The sequence below is a fragment of the Oenanthe melanoleuca genome, chromosome 1A (assembly GCF_029582105.1).
Source record: "Oenanthe melanoleuca isolate GR-GAL-2019-014 chromosome 1A, OMel1.0, whole genome shotgun sequence".
NCBI lineage: Eukaryota > Metazoa > Chordata > Aves > Passeriformes > Muscicapidae > Oenanthe > Oenanthe melanoleuca.
Window position 1 is genome coordinate 56891522 of NC_079334.1, and position 23091 is coordinate 56914612.

The following is a 23091-nucleotide window of genomic DNA, read 5'->3' on the forward strand; positions in this document are numbered from 1 at the left end:
TACCTATTTAAAATAATTTAAATTCTGTTTTTTAAACTAAGAGCAAGAAGTTTATTTACATCATCTAGAAATATTAATGAGAAGTATTGCTGGGTAAAGCTGTAATAGTTAATAACATGTTTAAATTGAAGAATGATAGCTATGGTAACTATTGAATAGGAAGCTGTACTGTGGCCTAACATGTTTGATTTTCATGTAAAAAGGAGGAATGATGAAAGTTTGAGAATAAGTATTCTTACAAAATTTAAGATTTTATCATGTAGGCTTTGCACATATGTCTGTATTGGACATGGAGACCTGGGCTTAATTTTATTTAGGTGAATACACTATAGACATCTATATTAAGAAACCCATTCAGTATTAGCTTTACATATGGAAATAAAAGAAATTTTCATAATACGATACTGACATTTGGCAGTTTATTTTAATTATATTTAAAAAATACTACAGGAGGAAAGGCTGAGCAGCTTTATTTGTCTTAGTGCCCTGTTTATTTCCCTGCGATACAAGAGTATCTGCTTCACATTCCCTGCCAGCGTTCCCTGGTACGCAGTGCCTCCCCCACACTGTGGGACTGAGCTGGCCGAGCAGCGCCTCTCCCCATTACTCATCACTGCCATCCCTGCTGCTGTGTGCAGGAAAGTAATTCTTTAAAGCAGTTGCTCCTAGTTCATTTTTTTCAAAGATTATTTCATGATACATCTTTGCAGTAGTATCTTCTTGTAAGTATGGACCAAATCTTGGTCACTAAGCACAAGCATTTTTATGTGGAATGAAGAGATACACTGCAAATAAATCACTACTTATTTCTTTTAATCTAGTTTCAAAATTGTTTGACTTCTGCCATTCAAACACAGCTTCCATTCATGTGTATGGGAAGCTTTTGAAAGCATATGAATGGTAATTTTCCCAGTTTTTCTGGAACTTTAGTTCCAGCAATGTCTGCAGCTGGCTGCCTAATAAAAATGACTTGCATTCCTAGAAACAGTGCATTGTGCTGATGGCTAAAATGACTAAACTGTTTTAAAGTGTAATCCATGCTGTTACATTAAAATAGGTTTTGGCTTAAGTTATATTAATCTAAAGTAAATTGTTACTTGCAGTGATGTTTAGAAGTGGTTTTATTAATGTGGATTAGCCATTTACAGAAAAGTCTCATCTTTTCTAGCAGTTTGCTTTTTTAACACTGATTGTAATCCATCTATTCTTACATTGTCAGAAGGCTTCCTCATATCTGTTGCTTTCACTATTTTTCTTTTCCTGATGTGTGGAATATTCAGTGTGTTATAAGAAATGCAATAATCACTTTGTGCTGCATATGAACATTACTAACAGTTGTACACCATCTTGCACCCTGGTTTTTCTTTTGATGGGCAACCTTTGTTTTATTTATTAAATGTAATTAATTTTGGTATTGGCAAACTTTGTTTTAATGTAGAACTTAATTTTAGTGTAGTGAGATTATTTTTCTTAATTGTTGTCTTTTAAAAATTATTTAAACAAAAAAAGGTGGTTAAGTAACTAAGAGAGAAAATAAATAGTAAAACAGTTGTATTTCTAGTTTATCTTTTATTTGAAAACTTTGGGGCAAATAAAATATGCAAAATGCTTGTATTTATGCTATAAAGAATTTTCTTTCTTTTCTTTTTTTTTAAATGAACTGTATTAGTCTCTCAAGGAAAGTGCTAATATCATAATAGTGTTGAGTCCCAAGTCATGAAGAATCATTACAGCAAATTCCTCGTACTCTTTATTAAATTCTCAATTAATTAATTAATTATCTCTTATTAACTCTCTTTTCTTACATATGTGGAAGTCACTGGTGAAGTATGTCTGCAGTGTCCAGTGGGCTCAGCAAGTCTAAGTTTTTCTAGTGTTTTGCTCTTGAAAATGAGGTTGCTTTTTCTTGATCATACACAGTGATAGTGAGTGAAATTTCTCTCTGTTTTTTATCCAGTTCTTTACAGACCTCTAATCATATTTCTCAAAATATTAAGACTTAGTTACTCATTCTTACTGTATTTGTCATGTCCTCTCTGTTGCCATAACTGAAGGCAGATAGGTTAACTAAGACCAGTCAGTGTGGTACAAGTATCATTGGATTGATTCCAGACTACCACACTTGCCATTGTTTCCCAGAATAACACTGTTTGAAATAGGACAGTGGTCAGTGATGTTTTGTGAGAAAAAACTCTTACCTTCATTGGTAGAGACTGGAGGAAGAGAAGATGAGTTGGAGAGTCAGCTGTGAGAGCAGCCACAGGTCACAAGGTGCAGCAAGTGCTTTTTTAGCAAGGACTGAGAACCAAGTGGCAACCATGGTCCTTGTAAAATAAGCAAGAACCTGTTTCAACAGCAACAAAACCTCCAGTAGCTTTAAAATATGATCATCTCTCCGGAATGTTTTCTCTGTTGGTCACATCCATGCCCTTTCCACAGCTCTGCTGACTGTCAGTGTGGCAGGATATCCCAAATGGATCTGAAGGCACACTGCTGCAGAGGGCAGAGCACGCTCTTCACACCTCACCCTCCCACCCAATCCAGGGACCCTTGTTCTTCCCTGCTTCTCTTCTCACCCTGCAGTGACACTATTCAACTTATTATCAAGTAATATGAGAAAGCTATTCACTTTGGTTTAGCAAATTTCCCCCCATTTTTTGGTAACTTTTCTGCTGGTTTAGCAAGCTAAGCTCACCCATCAGGGCAGCAGGTGAATGCAAGAGATGGTGCAAGGCAAAATTCATGGTTCAGAGTGGCAGTTGCACAGGGAGCAGCAGCCTCAATTAATTATTAATTTAGCTCTGCCTGTCTTCTCTAAACTACTATCTAAAAAACATATCTTTTGAAAAGGACACCTGACCTTGAAGATGAAAGATTTACCATTTGAATTTATCTTAAAGTGGTCTTTTTCTGAGTTATGTCTGTTTAAATTTGAGGGCTGTTATTTTTTTTCAAAGTTGCTACCTACAGACTGTTGACATATCTAGATTGATATATTGCCAGCCATATCCTTGGCTGCATCAAAATCAGCATGGGCAGCTGGTTAAGGAAAGTGATTCTCCCCCTTTATGCTGCTCTCAGGAGACCCCAGCTAGAGTACAGCATCCAGAATCTGAGTCCCTCAAGGGACATGGACCTATAGGGACAAACCCAGAGGAGGGCCACAAAGAATGGTCAGAAGGCTGAGGTGCCTCTGCTGTGTAAATGGACTGAGAAAGCTCAGGGGTTGTTCAGCCTGGAGAACAGAACGTTGTGGCAACACTTTGGAGCACTTTCCAGTACCTACAGGCTACAGGAAAGCTGGAGAGGGACTTTTTACAAGATCATGTAGAACAGACCAGGGAGGAAGGCGTCAAACTAAAAGAGGGTTGGTTAAGATTAGCTATTAGAACAAATTCTATAATGTAAGTAAGAGTGGTGAGACACTGGCTCAGGTTGTCCAGAGAAGCTGTGGCTGCCCCATCACTGGAAGTGTTCCAGGTCAGGTTGGGTGGGGCTTTGGTCTAGTGAAAGGTATCACTGCCCATGTCAAGTGATTTGGAACTGGATGACTTTTACAGTCCTTCCAACCCAAATCATTCTGCAATTCTGTGCTCTGAGAATTGGTGGGAATGTGCCTTTTTTTTCCCCAAAAGCGCTCTTGACAGAATTCACAATTCACAGCCCTTAAGAGGGATGTGGTGGTGAAGAGTAGGTTTTAATGTGTGAAGTAAGCCTGTTAAAGTTACTAAAAGACATAGCCTAGAAGACAACTCTAAAACTTTACTGACTGATTAGGATTAAAGTAAAAATTGTAAATTACAGAAAATGAGATTTAAGTGGGGAAAAAGTGGTGAGGACTGCTGGACTACATGTCCAGAATATTGCCTTCTGCAGCAGCAAATTCAGGAGAGAAGAGATAACAGATTGAATACAAGTTTCTGCAGAAGCTTTGTGAACTTTACACATTACTTGTGGATTGCTTTTCTTGTACAATATCTGAGCAAATGTATTTAATGAGACTGCACAGATGTTACAGTTTTTCAAAGGCTGGGGATCAGAACAAAAGAAGTAAGGAAATTTTTATGTTTAAAACTTTTTTTAAATATTTGTTTAATTTTGTAAGTATTAATTTATAATATCCATTATATGTAAGAAAGAATTCTCAAAGTTTGAGGTGATTCGTGTAGTCATAGAGCAAATGACAGGCAAAAGCTGTAGTGTTTGATTCAGGAATTAAAAATGTAGCAATAAAACCTGTATTTCTCCAATATATGCAGATAACTTTAAAATGTGTTTTGTGCATGTCCTTTTGTATGTTCAGATAAATCCACCCTGGACTATTTTTGAGATACATGTCAGCAAGCAATTAAATACTGGTTTGACGGTTTCAATCAACTTCTATGCAACTTGCAGCACGTTTTTGCAGTGCTGTCAAAACATGCATACCCACAGGATGTGAAAATGATGTGAATTTGATTTAAATCTAAATCACTGATTCTAATGTGAGACTAATTGAAATAAACCCTTTATTATCAGTTGAATTAAGTCAGAGATACCAACTAGTACCTGTGATTGTGGAATTTCACAGCTAAGAATTATAATGTTGGGGTGCTTGTGAAGGTGTGTGCAACATTGCACACATCAAGCAACAGATTTGTTCCTGTTTGCTATAGGTAGTTAAAGGATACATTTGAGGCCCTTAAGGATACATACCTTAAGGAGGCTCTGTGTATATGAGGACAAAAGTAATAAATTTGAGAAACCACTTCAAGGTACAGCAGCATTGCTCCTATAAGAAATACTATTTTTGTGTATTTTACTTGTGAATTCATTAACTTTTTGTATATCGTTTAGCATTATTTCCAAGAAATTATTAGTAAATATTATTGTAAAATACTCAAAAACTTCTAGAGACATAAAGCAGTGGAAAAATTTGTATGACAGAAGTACTGAAAGATGTGTTGTCTCCATGAGCTCACTTGCAGAATTCAGGTTTAAGTGTAGGCGGAGGGATGTGTGTTCCTTGTTGGGTTGGTTTCACTGGTTATCCTAGAAGTATTTAAGGATGATGTGTACCTAAGCAAAGTACTTGAGCCACCTGCAGGGGTTCTGCTGAACCCATGGCACTGGGGAGGTGCCCAAGTGTTTGAAGTCATTTATAAGCAATCAAGAACAAAGACTGGCTTTACATGATTGTACAATATTAACTCTAGCTCTTTTGAAGAGACATTGGGATCGCTTCTTGGTACTTCAACTTGCCTAGATAGTTTAGGTTTGAAGGTTTATGGCAAGAAAGCTGTGTTCAACTCAAAATGGAAACAGAATTTACTCTTAATTTTGTTGTTATGATATTTCATCTTTAATAGGACGAACTGGTCTTTAGGAACCCCTAGGGGGTCTGACCAAGAAACAAGAATCCCATGCTAGACACTACATAAACACTTTCTGAAAATATGATGTTTTCCTAAGAAAGCAGAGGGTAGGTTATCTTTTCTTACACTGTTAGAAGCTGATTTTAAAATGTGATTTGCATACATTTTGACACCTATATGGACAACACCTCCTTGATCTGGATAGATAATGAAAAGGGAGAGAGCCCTGTTTGTCATAAATCTCTGTATGAGTAGAATTGAGCAAACTTAATGCAAGGACTGAATGAAATCAAGTGAAAGGGAGTGGAGTAGCTGTTTCCTGCCTCAAAAATGGACAAATTCTGATACATGGAGGGGATAAGTAAGAAAATAAATTTTTTAAAAAAGCACTATCTCAGGGTATGATTCTATCTCAGTCTTTCTAGGATTTCCCAAAAATACCAGACTAATTTATAGATTTAGTAGTGGATTGTGTAGGACTAAGACACTCCTCAAGTAAATCAGTGTTCCTCATTTTTCCAAGAATTAAACAAGATTCCAAAATCCCATGAGGAGCTGCTGTGAAAAGTTGGGATTGTTGAGGCATTAGTCTCATCTGTAAGGTAATGTAAGCACAACTCGGTGTCTGTCAAGCACCACTTGTTAGTTGGAGCTTTGTACTCTTCCTCAGTACAACAGTTTGATTTGTTTATGAAGTCTGTAATGCTTTAAGAATAAAAGGATTATCTTATAGGCCACAAACACAGCTTTGTAGAGTGTGGTTCTGAAAATGGATCAGATGCTTCATTTGTTGGAGGAGTTGAATCAGGATAATTGGAATTTATAGAAGTCTGGGTTCGCTGTCTTTTCTGCTAAATATGGTTTAGATAAGATGTCAGCAGAAATAATCAGCTAGAGGTTCAGAGATTCGTCTGAAATAATCTCCACATGCAAAATTAGTACAATTTTGGCTTTCTCAAGCACTCTGACTTGCATTTCTGTAACACCCATCTTCTGTTCTTTGAGGCTGAAATATCCATGGTACTGAAACAAAAGAAACCTGATTTGGGGTTCAGAGTGAAATTAATGTACAGATACAGAAAAACCTGAAACACTTCATACAGCTGCCACTCAAATATTCATGCTGGTGTTTTACTGGGTTAAAGTTTTTTGCCTGAAGTCTCTTCTGGTTTTGCTGGTGCTGAATTGCCAAAGCTGTAGCCTTGTTTCTAGGTGGGAAAAAAATTCTGCATGTTGACCTACCTAGCAGTACAAGGAAACAAAATTAATTTTAGCACTATTTTAGGCCTGCACAGCTTTAGCAAGAAACATGTACACTCCCAGCAGATTGGACTCTTGTTTCTGCATTTTAAAGTTTTAGTCCCAATGCACATTCCAAACCAGGCAGTCTCCGTGTGCTGGGTACTAAGAAATGTTTCTGGGTTCAAGTAGCTTAAATGTGCAAGCTGTCTGATAATGCCAGTGTCCATCAGGAGAGCATTTAATATTTAAATTTTGGGCCTCATGTTGAAAATTCTGTGGGAGTATTCTGATATACAGCATGAAAGAGTCACCATAAAGTGCTACTGGCATATCACTTTTTTTCTTCTATACACACAAGCCAAATTTCATCAGTCCAAAACTAACTACAGAGATTAGATGTTTTCTTTTCAAGATAGGCCTTAAAACACCCTAACTTCAGGCTGACATCAGGCAAATTAATGTCTGTATCTAGGCTTTGGTAAGTAGGCAGTCTTATTAATGGTTTTATATGTAGTATTACTATAACCAAAAACACATTTATAGCCTGAAAAAATGTTACAAAAGAATCATTCTTAGATACTCCTTATTTCATAGCCACTTAATTAAAGCTTGCAAGATGAGCAAAGAAAGTGATCCTTCACCAAAAAAAATCCTTTCCCTCATATTACCTACAATTAATAGTTATTTTAATTATTGACTAGTTTTTTTCTCAGCCTTTCTGCAGATTGTGGGTTCTATGCAGAAATTTCTGTATTAAGATTCTAGAGTTAGAAAATAATTATTTCCTGTGCACTATTTTCTCTATATGATAGAATGTAGAACTTGTCAATTAGCACAAACTGTCTCTGTTAGTATCGCATTGTATAAAGATAATTATTTACGGCAGTTAATCTGTAAGGTAAATGTCTGTGGTCTTCAGCTCAACTGCAGAAGTCCTTTCCTATTTAAATTTGTGTCTTAATATTGCTGATAAATTTCCCATTTTAGATTGAAAATTAAAGCATTGGTTATCACTTCCTGAAACCTTTGGTTTAAGTGATCTATTGATGGATCACTTGAGATGCCCAATATTAAGACACAGAAAACTGTCAACATCCTGATTGTATCTTAAACAAAAGCTGACATCAGCCATGATTTTCAGAAGATGGATTTTTATTTTCAGATAGTGAAAGCATTGTTTTGAATTTACTTCTGCTAGATTGTTTGCATGGTTACTATTCATATTCCCCATCTCCCCCTCCTCCTCCCCTCAAATTCTGATCCATTGTTTTGTTTCTTTATAGAAGTTAACCGTCCCTTAATGTTACCCTGTGTTATATTCTAAATATTCTTGATGCCTTACTGGCTGTTCAGGACCTCTGATATGACCTTTATCACATGCTGACGTGAGGCAGCAATCACCATTCACTTTGCAGCAGCCTTGCAGCCCCGTGGTTCCTCAGGATTATGTGTTACAGCATGCTTTGACAGCTGCTCCACAGGCATGAATCTGAGATATACAAATAGGTATGAGCAGTGTGTAATGTCCTTGCCATAAAGTGATGGAGGTATACAACACAACCAGTAGTTCCTTTCAACCATCTATTTCTCAGCTTAGCTGGAGCTTTTTACAAGCATACAGTTTTGCTGGGTTTTTTTTTTCCCCAGTCAGTTTTAAACATTTTATCTATTTGTCTTATTATTTATTTGCATGTAGATACTCCTTGCCTATTTCTATACCTATTATTGTTTCTTCTGCTTATTTGTATTTCTATGTTTTATTGTGTCTCGTTATTCCTTGGCTTTAGTGATTGCCTCTTCTGTGAGGCATGTACACCTGCAGTGAATGATTTCCTAGACAAGAATCCCAGAAGCATTCAGGGCTATTTTGTTTAGGTAGGTTAATGCCTCAAAAATACAGTGTTTTAATTTTACTACAAGTGCCATGTTCAAATTAAATTGAAAACAAAGCCACAAACCAACTGGTAATGCACCTTCAGTGATCTTTTGGCTAAATTTGCTGGGCTCCATTTTTGGGTCCAGTGGGTCAGGATGTCTAGAATCCAGTTCTCTCTTTGGTCCAATTGAAATCACTGCCAGGAGGACCCACACTGCCTTCTGAAGAGCTTGTTTACTCTAAGTAATCTTTGAGAGCTCTGGTTCTGTTTCACACTCCCCATCTTCTTCTAAAGCCTCAGGCAGAAGCTTCCGTGATTAAGATAGAAGAAACTTGAATAAATTAGGGCCATTCCTGCTCCTGTCCCACTGGGATCCCTACATAGTCAGGAGGGTGTGCAGCCAGGGGATACAGCACTCTAGAGAACATCTTCCATCTTAATTTCCTAGGGAACACCACTCCATGTGCTCAAAAATATGGAATTTAATTCTGAAACATTGTAAAATACCTTGCAGTGTGAGCTTGCATTTGTAGGTGTGTTTCATGTTGGATACAGCTGTGAGAATAGATTTGCATTTAAACTGAGGTCCCGTGCTGGTCTGCTGCAAACTGCTGGGTTTGGCTGGGTTTAGTGGACAAGCCAACAAGTCCTTGGCTGCAAGAGGAGTTGCAAGTATGTGAGAAGAGCTGAGTAGCTGCCCATTTAAATATAGTTGAAACAAATTACTTGTAATGGTATCAGGTAAACATTAAACATAATGCCATTCCGAAACTTGAGAGTTATGCCAAAGGAAGTATTTCTGGTTAATGGGGAACCCACCATTTCCAGCAGCAGTCAGCTGGCTGAGGGTTTGGCACAGGGCTGCCTTAACACGCAGAGCTGTGCCGCAGCAAAGCACAGCTTGTTGACTGAACTTTTTATTTTGGGTGGTGACACCATAGCTCTGATATCTGCATACTTGTGAGTATGGAGTACTTGCAAGAAGAAAAATAGGTGATAAAGACCTTTGTGTTTATCCAGCAGCTGACTGTAACAGGATCTTAATCCTTGTAAAAATGAAAGATAATCAGATCCTCAAAAGCTTAAGTTTTATATTACCAGTTACCATAGATTATTGTGTGAAGCTCAGAACCTCAATTTGGAGTTAATGTGTAGTGTGTGTATCCTTGCCGGCAGTGGCTGAAGCTGTGGCACTGTTGGTCGAAGGACTGACTGTCTCTAAACCTTCCAAAACTAAATTAGAAATTTGGTGGGTTTTCAGGAGAAAAATCGTATGATAAGTGAAAGGAGTTTTGCATTTAGCTCCTCTGATGCTGACCTTTCCCTGTCGGGGCTTTCCGTGAGCAGGGAGCGGACGGACGGCTGCGGGAGCGGCGGCGGCTCCGGGAGGGGGAGCTGCGGCCCCGCCGCTCTCCGGGCCCGCCGCTCTCCGGCCCGGCTCCGCGCTCGCTCCTCCCGGCCCCCGCTCCCGGCAGCCTCCGGCCGCTGACGGCGCCTGCGGCCCGGCGGCCCCGCCGAGGGACGGCCGGAGCCCCGCAGGCGGAGCTGTCAGCGCGCCGGGGCAAGGTGCTGCTGCTGGGGTTTGCAGCGCCGGGCTGAATGTGAGTGAGGGTCGCTACAGATCCTGCCTTGCTTTGTTACTGCTGCGGCCGAGCGGCGTGAGAATCCTGCTGTAGGAGCCGCACGAGGTTGTAGGACGCAGCTGTTGCTGGAGAAAAACATGCCCAGCCTCGCGTTCCTGCGCGGTGCGGAGGGAGGTGACACGTGTCTGAGGGCTGCCGCAGCACCTGCGGTCTCGGAGGTGGCTGGGGCGGTGCAGGGTGCAGGGACGGCTCAGCCCCCGCCCCGCTCCGCTCCTGAGCGCGCTCCTGGCTGAGCCTGAGCAGCCCCGGCCTGCAAGGCAATGCTCTTGTGCGCCGGAGACCTTTAAAACTGGCCGCATGCTTCTCAGTAATGCGAGCGAGCAAACCGAGTACAGGTATATGAAGCGGGAGAAAGAATAGCAGTTCATTACTTTAGCAAAGAAGGACAAACTAGATTAAATTATGAGTATTTTAGACTGAGAACAGGAAGTGCCAATAGTGAAACTTCATGCATAACCAGAACTTTGACCCTTGGTTATCTGCACTGTGATTATTTTTACTTTTTTTCCCCAACTACATCAGCATGCTGTTGTGCAGATATGATAGTTCATGTTGCTTACAGTCTTGGAATCTAATATAGTCTGTGATTTTTATTTTTATCTGCACAAATCTACACAAATTATTGCCAAGAGTTTTAGCCTTGAGAGCAGACACTAAGCTCAATTTGCTGCAGCCTCAGAAAGGTTAAAGAAAAATGAGTGCAGGTAACTAGAAACTTAGCAAAACCATATTTTCAAGAACTTACCTTTATTTCTCTCTTAAGTATGTGTTTCTACGTTCTGTGTTTTGTTTTGCCATTTTTTTGGGTATATTTCACATGTGGCAATGTGGTTAAAAAATAATGCAAACTGTGATTACATTGGTAATGGGTAGTATTTTAGAAATGCATAATTCATGGAGGGTTTTTTAAAAATTTGATGAATAACATGACAGTGGTACCAAAGTAGTTTAAACAAAATATGCCAGTGGGAAACTGCTGACTCTTGAATTGGCAGCTGTCAACTTTTCTATGCTCTGTTTTATATTTATTCCATAGAGCTTTTTAAATAAAGAGCAAGGCAGTTGCTGAGTGCTTTTGGAAGCTTTAATATGGCTCTAGATGTCTAAGCTCAATTTAAATTATTTTATTTAAAAATTAAATGTAATTTAAAACTTTCATTATACTGAATTATTTTTTAAAAATATCTGATTTCTCTCAGTGTGCAGTTCTTGGAAAGAGAGGGATTACCTGCAAGCTTTAAGGGCTAAATAGTATCAGGTTTAATGTCGGCATTACCGCTTTACCTCTGCTATGCTGTGGTATGAATTACAGCTGGATTACTGGCTGTGTGCATGGATTACATTCTCCCTCTATTTGTTCTAATGAACTTAAAAGGAGAAAAACATGAAGTTCTATATCTCTGTTACATTTTTCTAAATGGTTATAAATCTAAGTGACTCTAGAAAACTTCATTAGACTGTTCAGGGGAAAAAATAAAACCTACTTGTTTACTTGAAACCAGTGTTATCTGATAGAGGTATCTGTCTAAGTGTGCGAAATATATGGCTGTTAAATGAGCTCTGATTTCTGTAAAGTGAGAAATGTCCCGAGGTATCTAACCAGAGTTGCTTTATATTTAATTAAAATACAAAACCAGCATAGAATGATTTGTTTAAAACTCACTATGTACCAGATTTTGACAGGTAATTATGAAGAGGAAGACAGAAGTCCCACAAAAGTAGTCCATGTAACTCTGGCGTTTAATAATTTTACAGTTAGCCAGGAAGGGGTAAGAGAGCAATAATTGTAATAATTGTAACTCCTAAATTGGAATAAAATTACTAACAAGAGAGAGGTCCCTGATAGATGAATCAAGATTGCTTGTGAAAGGCCTTTTTCAGTATATTGACTCTATGAGACTACATCTGGAGACAACAATACCCACTGTACTTGCAGGGCAAGAGCAGACTGTTCTAGGAAGCAAATGCTGAAAGACTCAAGGTTGCTATACAATGTGCCCTCTCTCCATCCATACAAAGTAATTCAGCCATGGATTAATACCAGATTGAAGCCAAAGGTGTGCCAGGAGTGTTTTGAAAGGGAGGAAGAGCAGAAAAAGAAATTGCATCTCTTTTTGATTCATGGTACGACTCCAGCTGTAACATGCAATGCCCAATGCCAGCTGCCACACTTTGCTCTGGGGCCTTCAGGCCATAAAAGTTCACTGTCCTTTTGTTAGTGCCACCTCTGATGTTCTCTGAAAGTGTTCCATAGTCTGTTGCTAATCAAGTTCTTGGCTAGAATTGGTATCTTAAAGTGGGAGGAGCAGTAAGGGAGCAGAAAGTTTATGTAAGTGTGGTTTGCATGTATGTGCTTGACAGATATGCAGGTGATTAGCTGGAAGTTGCAGGCTGAAGTTTACTGTGGCGGTAGCCCCCAATACTTTGGTATCTTTCTGATACTTTGGGCAGGGCAGTGAATTCTTTCAATGAGTTAGTGGAGTGGTTTTGTTTTTATGGTCTTCCCTAGTTTGATGAGGCTAAGCGGCAGAGGGGAGGGTTGACCTAATCTTGTTACAGTAAACAAGAGGTAAAGTCGTCTAAACCTTCTGTTGATGTGATTGTTGAATGTTTAACAGTCTTTTGTTCCCAGTTGTTTACAGTAATTGAGTCTTTTCCCTTCTAGTGCTTGTGCTGCTCTCCTCATTAGTGTGTATTCTAAGATAAATATCATTCATGAGGCTTGCAAATACTGTGTAGCAGAAGATCTGTTCTCTGGTTTTGTTTGCTGAATATTATACCTTCCAAAATATGTTAGTCCCTAATACTGAGAATAGTCCTTAGGTAAAGCAGCAAAGACAGACAGCAGAGCTTTTGTAACTGCCACTACTATCACCTTTTAGGCAGTAGGCATTAAGGGATCTGAAATGTAAGGAGAAATAAGAACAAATAAAACTGGTAGAATTCTCTTATGAGAGAATCTTATCTATCATAGTGACTGTACTTTTGAACTTTTTTTTTTCCTTGAATTCCTGTTTTTTTCAGACCTTAAGCAACTTGGAAAGTCAAGAAATTTGGGACTAGGGAGGAGGAAAGGAAGGGGTAATAAGGTTGTAGATTTAGGACCTGCAGATTTCCTCAAGTGCTACAATGATTTTCTGATGGGATAGATAACCCTTTTCCTCTCTCTCATCCTGGGCTCAGTGATCTGTTTCTAGCTATCTTTTGAAACTACTTGAGCAGTTCAACGTAAATAAACATTTTTCCCTCAGTATTTAGATACAGTAGGCAAATCCCAGGGATGATAGCTCAGGCATGGTTAGTTTTGGTTCACTTGTTAGCCATTGCTGGTTAAATCTGCTGTACTGTCTAGCTAACAATTGGCAGACTCAGCAAAAAGCTTTAGAAAAGACTTGCTCTGTGATCCATTTGCCAAATACAGAGTTTAGTTCCTCCTCTGTAATCAAGCTGGAGTCAGTTGATTATAGCTGAGATTTATCGTGCCAGTATCCTGCTTGTTGTCCTTTCCCTGTCTCTTTGGTCAAGTGACTCCCATTGCTGGAAAAAAGTAAATTGAATCTCAAATTTGGAAGTATATCTTGTTATCTCTAAACAGTAGGATTTCTTTCAGCTATAGAACATGAATTTGATGAGAAGGGACAACTTCCAGAAGATCGTAGTCTCTTCTGGAGTTTGCTGTCTCCTGACAGATGGAGAAAGGTTTCAGTCCTTGAGCAAGAGCAAAGATAGTCTGATTCAGAGGAAGCAATTGGTAGGTAAGAAATGTCATGTTGGATTTTTTCCACTTCCTTCCCCTTTTTTAATCTACCTTTGTATTTGACTGTCAATTACACTTTTGGCATTGTGGCCAGGATAACAGCTTCAAGCTGGGTTGATATTGCCATAGCTGTGTTTTTCTTGAAGTTAGACAAGTACTTGTTTTAATTTTTCCCTCATTTAGAATATCTGGTTTAAATTACTTAACTTTAAGTTGTAATCTCAAGTGATCTCACAGCTCAGTCCCTCTGCACAGAGGCCACCCCAGCTGTATTTGAGGTGCCTGCTGTTTGCCATGCTGGCTGGTGCCTGGCTCCTGCCTTGTCACAAGTATCTGGTGCTTGTCTGCACCCAGCTCCCCAGCAGAGGCTGCAGCCCTGACACAGAATGCAGGAATGCACACAGCCAGCTCGGGCTTGATGCTGTGCCTGAGTTAATAAAGTTTCTTGGGACCCAGAGCATGGGGGCAACACTGCCAGGCTGTGGCTTTGAAGTCTTTGCCATTTTCCCCAGTGTTCTTGCCTTTGGAAATGCTAAACAGAAACAACCGAAGTGACTCATTTTAGATTGAAAAAAGGACTTCAGTCTTATGCTGAAAAAAGGATGCTATGTAATTTTTGAACCCACAATGTCCCTAGAAGTGTAGGGACATTTGCAATGAGCTGCACCTCTGCTAATGAGCCCAGCTGGAGATGATTTGTTTCTGCATCTCTGGTACAGATAATCTGTCCATGGATAATTGAGTGTTGGCTCTATAAATAACCCACTTTGAAATCCTTGTCTTAAAATTGTTTTCTCCCTGTTAGCTTCCAAGCTTACTCTCTTTTAGTCATTTCTTGGCTGACCAAGGGTTACTTTCATCTATTGGCAAACATATATCCTATTCATCTCTTCCCACCTGAAGTGAAATGTTACACCAAGCATGGATGAAACCAGGTTCTAGCACTATAAAAAGCCAGCTAAGTCCTAGTAGGAAATAATCATCCTAACCTTTTACATATGCTTCAATTGACTCTTGTGGTTTAAACCAAAAATGCCTGACACACATGAAACATTCAACACCTTGGAATGATACTTGTTGCATGCTTCTTCTCAGAGACATCCTGTTACATATATAGTAGTTAAATGTCTTCAGGTAAAACTAGTTCATATGTATGGAGTTGCTTCAAGTTGGACTTCTAATAATCTTGGTTTGTTTGCTTACTGTCCTTGTTAAAGCACACAAGAATTGTTCTGAGTTGAGCTATGCCTTGCTTTAATGATATTGTTTTCTATTAGCTTATAGAAGTAATTATAGAAAGTAATTAGAATGCCTCGTAGGAAAAATATTGTGTGTCTTCAGCTGGTGAGCATCTACATTTTTTTTTTACCAAAAGTTTTTCTAAAGTATGGTATGTGTGTGCTTCTGAGAAGATCCATGGAAAGTTGTAACCACCTGCACTGAATGACAGGTTGTTCAGGACATTGGAAGTGGGAGAAGGGAAAACAGAATTGCACAGCTATGCTGTCACAGCAGTTCGTGCACCTTGGTAGATAGTTCTACTGGAAATCACCTATCCCTTTTCTTTGTATCATTCCTGCCGCATTATTCTATAACAGAGGCAACATCAGTGGGTGAATAAACTTGGAATGCTTTAAATTAAGATCTGCACTCTAATGGCTGTGTGGCCTTGGAAACTGCCTTTCTTCACACAGCATCTGGAACACTCAGCATGCTTCAACAACTTTTGGAAGACTCAACCTGAAAAAAGTGAGCAAATACCTATCAGAGAAAAAAATCTTATATTTATATATATATACATACATACATACATATATACATATATATATATATATGTATGTGTGTGTGTGTAGCATTTAATATTGTAGACATAAAAAATTCTAATTACAAGAGCAATGATGGGAAATTTTTAAAATTGTGAATAGAGAAATAGTTTATTCACAAGAAATGATTTGTAGTATAACAAGTTCCTTGCAATGATGAATAGTCAAGAGGTGCATGAAGAGACTGAATATGAAGTAGTTGTCACTTGGACTCTCAGAGGGTGATTTACATTTTTTTCATTCATGTGCAGTTAGGTCTGAGTTTCTTCAGTTTGCACAGTTAGAAGTCATAAATGATGCAAGTTAAAGTGAAAACCAACTTTAGAATTAAGAAGCTGCATGTAAATACAGAACTGAAGAATTTTTTAAAGGGCGAGGAATAGATTAAGAGTGCCCTACAAACTCACTTTTGTATTTGGGTATGTTTTTTCAGTGTTGTCTCTTGAGTTTTTTTCTGTAGAAGGTTAAGAGTCTGGTTTCTTGTTTGTATGAGCTATTGTATGTAATGAGAGAAACATGAGCAAGTGACCTCTTCAGGAATTGTTTTGCACATTAAGTTCAGAGACTATGTATTAAGGGGTTATCACTTGTGGTTATTCATGCAGCATTATAAATAATACATTTTCTTACCTCTGGCAAATAATGTGCTTGAAAGATGAGTGAACTGATTTATCTAAAATACTTGGAATGAGGAAATACTCTGAACTGACAGTTGTGCTGCTTTTGTAGTTGGTTTTGATAAAGCCAATTGGAACTTAAATGTAGGCTCATTCAATTTTCAAAACAAAACAGTGTTCCCGTACTGGGCAGCTCAGTATGGTTACCTGGATTTTGAAATGGTGTCAGAATATTCCGAGGGAATTTATTTGATGCCTGGGAATACCCATGAGGAGTGGCAAACACAGAACAGCAAGTAAATAGAAAATATATAGATTTCCTAAAATATTATAATTATTGTAATAATGCTACTAGTAATAAAAATAATAATAGTAATAAACCTTATGTGATTGTATATATTTTCTGTTTTGTCTGAGAATTTTTAGCTCTTTGCTGATTCAGTTCAAAAATCCAAAGTTTCAGCAGTCTTGTGAAAATCAGCGTCTGTAAGGAGGCAGCTTAAATAATGTGGCCCAGAGAACAGGATTCCATGTGGCAGTAGCACATTTGCAGCTTGGTCTGACAGCTGGCACATGTTTACCTGCAGACCAAACAGAGCTTATCCCATATCTTTGGGGGAAGGGACAAAGGACTGTGGAAACAGGATGGAATGATGAGGCTGCTGGGGGGCAGAGAAGCTCAAGGTAACAGAGATGGAGCAATTTACCATTCAAACCTGCATATTTTTAGGAAAAAAAATTCCATTATTTCTCTGCTTAAGAAACAGCTTGTTAAGAAATACATTGATTCACTAGATGCTGGGTTTGGATCCCAAGTAACAGAAAAAGCCAGAAGGTTTAAACAACAGATTCTATGCAAGTCCTGCAAAGATGTTATTCTGTGCTAATTTCAGTGAAGTTACTGTTTCTCTAGAAGTTATTTGTATGGAATGATAAAATGAGATAGTGATATGTGATCTTGATATTGAATAAAATCTGGTGTTGTGTTTTTCACAGAGCCAGATGAAGAACATGTCACCTCAAAATGATAGCCTGTTTTCTCGGAGTCATAGTACAGCATAGTTATTTTCCAAACCACCTCAGTAGTCCCATCTCACTCTGCAATGGCTTATCTTTTCTTAACAGTAAAAAGAAATGACATTGTATATTTTTAGATTAAGTAAAACATTAAAGAAACATTGAACATTTAATTTATGATAGATTACGGGAATTAGTTCTTAGAGCGATAATGTACATAAATTACTTTATTTTGTTATTGTTATGTAAATATAATTAAAGATGGAAATAGAGATACAGTGAAATATTTTACCTCATAGGTATAAATAAATAAAAATATGTGCCATTACACAACCTTGAATGTGAAAGATCTGCCTGAGGAAACAGGTCTGTTAAATGGTACAAAGCATGAGAGGATGACAATACTAAATTTTTTTATTTTGCAACAATCTGGAGTGAGTTATATAGGTTGAGTGTTGGTATAAATGAATAGGTGACTTGTTTACAAATTTGTACATTTAGCCAAATAAAAGATTTCTGTTCACATATAAAATCACCCACAAAATTCTGATTTGTTGGCAGTATTTACCTTTGAGACTATGGTGGTTTAATTGCTGGAAATATTTTAGTATTTCACCTGATGTGACTGTCCTAGGTTTAGGGCTGATAATGCATTTCCATCCTCTGAGTACAAAAATGAGGGTCAGCAGGTAGTAAGATAACAGTGCAAAAGGTAGGTGAGGGCTGTCCTTGTGCTGTAAGCACTGGGCACAAGGTTTGAGGTGGTATTTGGCTCAGATTCTTATTTCATGTTGGACTTATCTGAGCATCTCATCCAGCAGAACGTGTAACTTCTGTGCATAAGCTTTCCTTGCTTTTCTTAGGTAGGCTGTCACTCAAAAAAGCCATTCACTTTCTCTGTTACTTCTTTTTTGCCTGGGGATTTTTGGCCTTGCTGAGCTGAGAAATACAGAGTTGAAAACTGTCTTTTTTTCAATAGCAATGCAGATTTTCAAGTGGCAAATGCTGGTTGCACGTGTGGAATTATGTCATTACAGGTGTGATGAATTCCTACTAAAGTCTTCAATTCCTTTTTAAATCAAGTTAATATCCTAAATCATTAATATTCCCTTCTATAGCTGTAGAAACAGGCCTTGACACTACAATTAAGTCTAGGTCTTCCTGCTCAATGATGTGAAGAATGACATTGTCACCAGGACAGGGTATTCACACTCCTGTTTTTTTCCTGTCTGTCTGATACTTCAGTGATACCCTTGCAGCTTCATATTTATGTCTCAAAATCCTTATAAAAGAAGCAGGCAAGTACCCAGAAGCTTCAGTTTACATTTAGGATAATTACTTGCATTATTTGAAGCATTTTTTTGAGTTCTAGTTGTCCCTTCTTTCTTTTCATGCTTTTTACTCAGAAGGAATAATAGTGCTCTGGGAAGTGCTGTGTGTGGCTCTTATGGAATTTTGCCATTTTTAAGATATTTGGCCACGTAAATGTAAAACAGTGATAGTCTAGAGATTATTTCTCATGTCTTTTATAATAATCCTGGCAAATGCCAGGTTATCCTATAAATAAAAGAATTTCCAGGAACACATCATGTTCATCTCACTATGTTATACACAAACAACTGTCCTTCTTTCCTGGATCAAGGAAGTAAAAATTCAGTATCTTTTTCTAAATGTACACTTGTGGGTTTTTCTGCTTTTAGTTTTGCACTTTGGTTCATTTTTGCAGTTACTTGAGTTGTATCAACAATTACAAAAAATAAAAAAAGGATAAAAAAAACCTACTGCAGCCGTTTTCAGCTCGTGTTGTTCTTGGCATGGGTTCAGTTCTGGTGTCCAACTGGTAGGACCGAAACTTGGTGCTTAACAAGTGCCTGTAGTCAAAACAGTTGGTGTGTGCGAGCACAGATCTGGTATTTGCTGCGGCAGGTCATCTGCCGGATTTTTCCCCGTGTGCAGAATACCTAATCACGTTGCTGTGTTTCTCTGACGGCATCTGTGGCAATGTGAATCGCTTCACGTTCCAAAAGTACATGTTTACAGTCGTCGTAGAATCAGATTAAGTTGGCAGCCTGCTCCTCTCTGTAAGTGGCTCAGTTTACATTTCTTCTTCTAGCAGGATGTTTTGCATAATTTTGCTGATCCTACTCACTTGTAGACTTTGTGAAATGGAGAATCGTTTTAGTGGGTTTCTGTCAGAAAGCGAAGCTTGTGTTTGTTGTAAATAAACACCAGCAGAATGGTGGTTATTTTAGCACTTGATAATTTCCCAATTATGTCATTTGACCTGGAATGAAGCTTGTGATTGTTGAGCAGTGTTTTATGCAGCAGATCAGTCTGGGGGTTGGAGCTGGCAGTTTATTTCCTTTGTCAGTTTACAAGAAGTATCAAAATGAAACCGACTGTGCTGTTTCCTTTCCAGTGCGCAGTGCAAGAAGGGTGGAACGGTTTGCGGATATTATTTCCAAACTTTTTCAGCTGGACTTGGAATAGTGTTTTGTCAAAAAAGCTGGTAAAGTTATCCTTCAATCTTGCAACATTATGCTGTAGTTTGCTAACATCAAATACAATTTTATTTTTGTTTAACCTCACGTACTGAGTTTTGCTAGTGTTTTTTCAGACTGTGGCTGCAAAATGAAAGTGCTTACAAGGTGTTTATGAATTCTTGTTATGAACCAGCTGCCAGTTCCTGCAGGATGACACATTTCTGCAAGAGTCTAGGTTGTTCATTTTCTGGTTGCTGGCTGTTGCTTTTTGGGCATGTGTGGGTTCTTTTCTGTTTTGGTTTTATTAGGATTAATGCCAAGTACATTTGCAAACTTTGAACTGGGATCAGTACAATGTGGTAGGTTTCATTTACTGTTTATTGAAATTGTAAGTATACATTGCTCAACTTTGCACAGATAAAGGCTGTGCAACAAAACACCTCAGGATGTAATGTAAATAGAAAAACTGTAATTTATGCATAGGCGGTATATAAGTTACCATGAGTAACATCTTCATCAGCAAGACTGTGAGATACTAAATTCCATTACCATCTGCTTAAATATTGTAAATGGGGAGTAACGTATTCATATTGTTAAGGGCAAGTGGATCAGTTACTTTATGCTATTCCAAGTAAAAGGACTATGATCTCAAGTGTTGTGAGGAATACAAGCTTTAAAAGGAGTTTTATTATTCTATAAATGTTTACTAGCAGTAAATAATTTTCTTAATTTTAGCAATTGAATTTTGTTTTTACCAAGTGTTATACCAAGATATAATCCATAATATTTGGTCTCTGAATTATTCATGGATCAACTAAAACTGATCTTTGCATTAGGCCTCTTGCATACAGGAAGTCAGATCATGCTAAACAAGAGTAATGTTTCAAAATGACTCGTGCTGACAAAGTTTTAGTCATCTGACAACATGAAGGGGTTTTTTTCTTGCTTTGTTTCAAGTATCTGAGAAAAAAAAACCACTGAAAGAAAAATTACATTTTCCCTCCATGATTGTCTGTCATATTGATGGAGAAGGGACTAACTGGGCAAAAACTTTTCACTTGATTTGATTGATTTTGAGTAGCACATGTTGGGTGAGAATGTGAATGCAGGTGGGGTATACTAAGAAATGGGTTTTTGCTTCTAGTCCAGATTAGAGATATCTGCAGTTTCAGGATCACATAAAGATCTTTTTTGGTAGGAAACTGCAACGTTTGGCATATTTTCCTGGCATCATATTTGCTGTAGTATCATTGTAAGGTTTGCTGTGAGCTAAGTGAGTGAGTGCTTGATCTAGTGTATAAGATTTGAGACAAAAATTTGAAAAGAGGCTTTCTGCTCAGAATGTGGTTTTGCCTTATTTTCCCACACGCTGTGCTTGTGGCTCTGAAGCTCATGTTGCCCCTCTATTGCTTTGCTTTTTTTGCTTATGATTAGAAGGAGATGTGGCGTTTCCTGCAAAACAGCTGCTAGTATTCCCTGGTGACCCATCAGAAAGGATCCAGTGGAATTACGGATTTAAAGGCAGACCTAGAGGACTTTGGCAGCTGCAGCAGAGATTTGGGGAAAGGCAGGGCGTTGCATTGTGCAGGAGGCAGGAAGGAGGATTAAAAATGGAGTATAAGGGCATAGGAGAGAAGCTCTGGAGATTCAGGGACAGTTAGGTCTCCAACAACAGAAGGACTTCACATCTACAAACAATTCAGATTTGGCTGAGAAAATTGGACTATATCCATGTTTCCATAGGACATGGAGAATCTCCTGGAATAGTTTAAGATCATTTGCAATGTTACTAATGCAGCGTTTGCAATGCGCCTTAGAACTTTATGGAGCACTGGGCCTTCAGACACTTGACACTGAATAGGAAAAGTAACAGATATTGATCTGAAATTGATTCTATAGAAAGTGAGGAAATTCTGTGGGAGTGTTAAACTTTCCTCTGAGATTAATGCCATTAATATGTTAACTGTTTGACAGCAGAAGTCACATGTTGCTTGTCACTTGCTTGCAGTGGCTGCACTGAGACAGCTGAGAGTTTGCAGAAGGATTAATGTGGTAAATAGGATTGTAAGTTTGATTGTGTTCCTGTGCTCTTGGATTTGACAGCACTTGATATTTAGAAGCAAAACAGAATATGTGTTGTTATTTATGGAGAATGTAAGCATCCATTTGGAAGTATTTGAATCAGAAAAATTACCTTTTGGACTGGAGCACATATTCATTGCATTGCTGAAAGGTGTGCAGAATTTAGGTTAGTATCTTATCAGTGATGATAACTGGTTTTCTATTTGTCTTGCTGCATTTTATAATTCTAGGGGCAAAAACTTTCATTCTTTAGTTTCATCAATGTCCACTGTATCACTGGTGTATGTGAATAGGGACAACCACAGCTGCATGAATACAAGTTCACCTGGTCTACTAGATTTAATATGCCTATATATGAACTGCAAATGAGCATAAAAAGTGTTACACAGATGGCTGATTGTCTCTTGAATATGTTAGTATGCGAATATTTGTTTTTATCACAACTATTTGATGTGCAAATGTCTTTTATTTGCACATTAATTTATTGCCTAGGCTATATAATAGTAGATTTGTACATTATGTATCATTCCTCGTATATATTTAAAATAGGAACAGGCAAATTGATAAAAAAATTTTAAAACAGATTTGACCACAAAGGTCAATTTGATAGAGGAGACCACCACCACCCTGGTTTAAGCAGCTGATTCTGATAGCTAATGACCTTTTTTTATCATATATTACCACTATTTCTCTGAAACATATTACCAGTGTCTAAGGGCGATTGACTGCCACAAACATTGTAAGGAATGAAGAATTGAGAAGCAACTTGATAGCTCTTGAGAAGGACTATACCAATATTTAGTTACAATTTATGCCCTCACCATTGAGATTTGTCTGGGAATTCACACCTTTGTCAAATACAGCCTCTTGCAACCATGCTCAAACAGGATTTTCTGCCCCTGTGGAGGGAATTACTCTTCCAACTCTCCACTGCCATACCTGCAAGGTCATCTTCTTCTGCTGATGTTAATGTATCTTTAACTTCTGTGAGGAAATGTGCAGATTTTACCCATCCAAGCAGTGTCTCAGAACACCTCTGGTTGTGTGGCACTAGCTATTTACATTCTTTCTCCTGTATGACTTTACTGAGGTCACAATTTCCATTTCCACTCTAGGAAATTTGAAGAAAAGCTGGGTAGCACTGTTGATACTCAAATGTGTACTGGAATCTGTCTAAAAGGTGGAAGACTTTCTGT

At 38.2% G+C, this 23091-nt stretch overlaps 1 protein-coding gene across 7 annotated transcripts in view; it reads left to right on the top strand.

Moving 5' to 3' along the window:
* ATXN7L1 (ataxin 7 like 1) overlaps nt 1-23091 on the top strand; it is a 112386-nt gene that overhangs the window by 54549 nt on the left and 34746 nt on the right. The window contains exon 1 of one of the 7 annotated variants that reach the window (XM_056514882.1): nt 9952-10451. The exons of 3 other annotated variants lie outside the window; for them this stretch is intronic. In XM_056514882.1, the coding sequence (XP_056370857.1) occupies nt 10427-10451 (25 nt within the window). In that variant the 5' untranslated portion in view covers nt 9952-10426. Of the gene's footprint in view, nt 1-9951; nt 10452-19392; nt 19412-19749; nt 19840-23091 lie in introns of those variants that run through there. 3 more of the 7 variants (XM_056514898.1, XM_056514907.1, XM_056514890.1) reach the window with 3 other exon arrangements.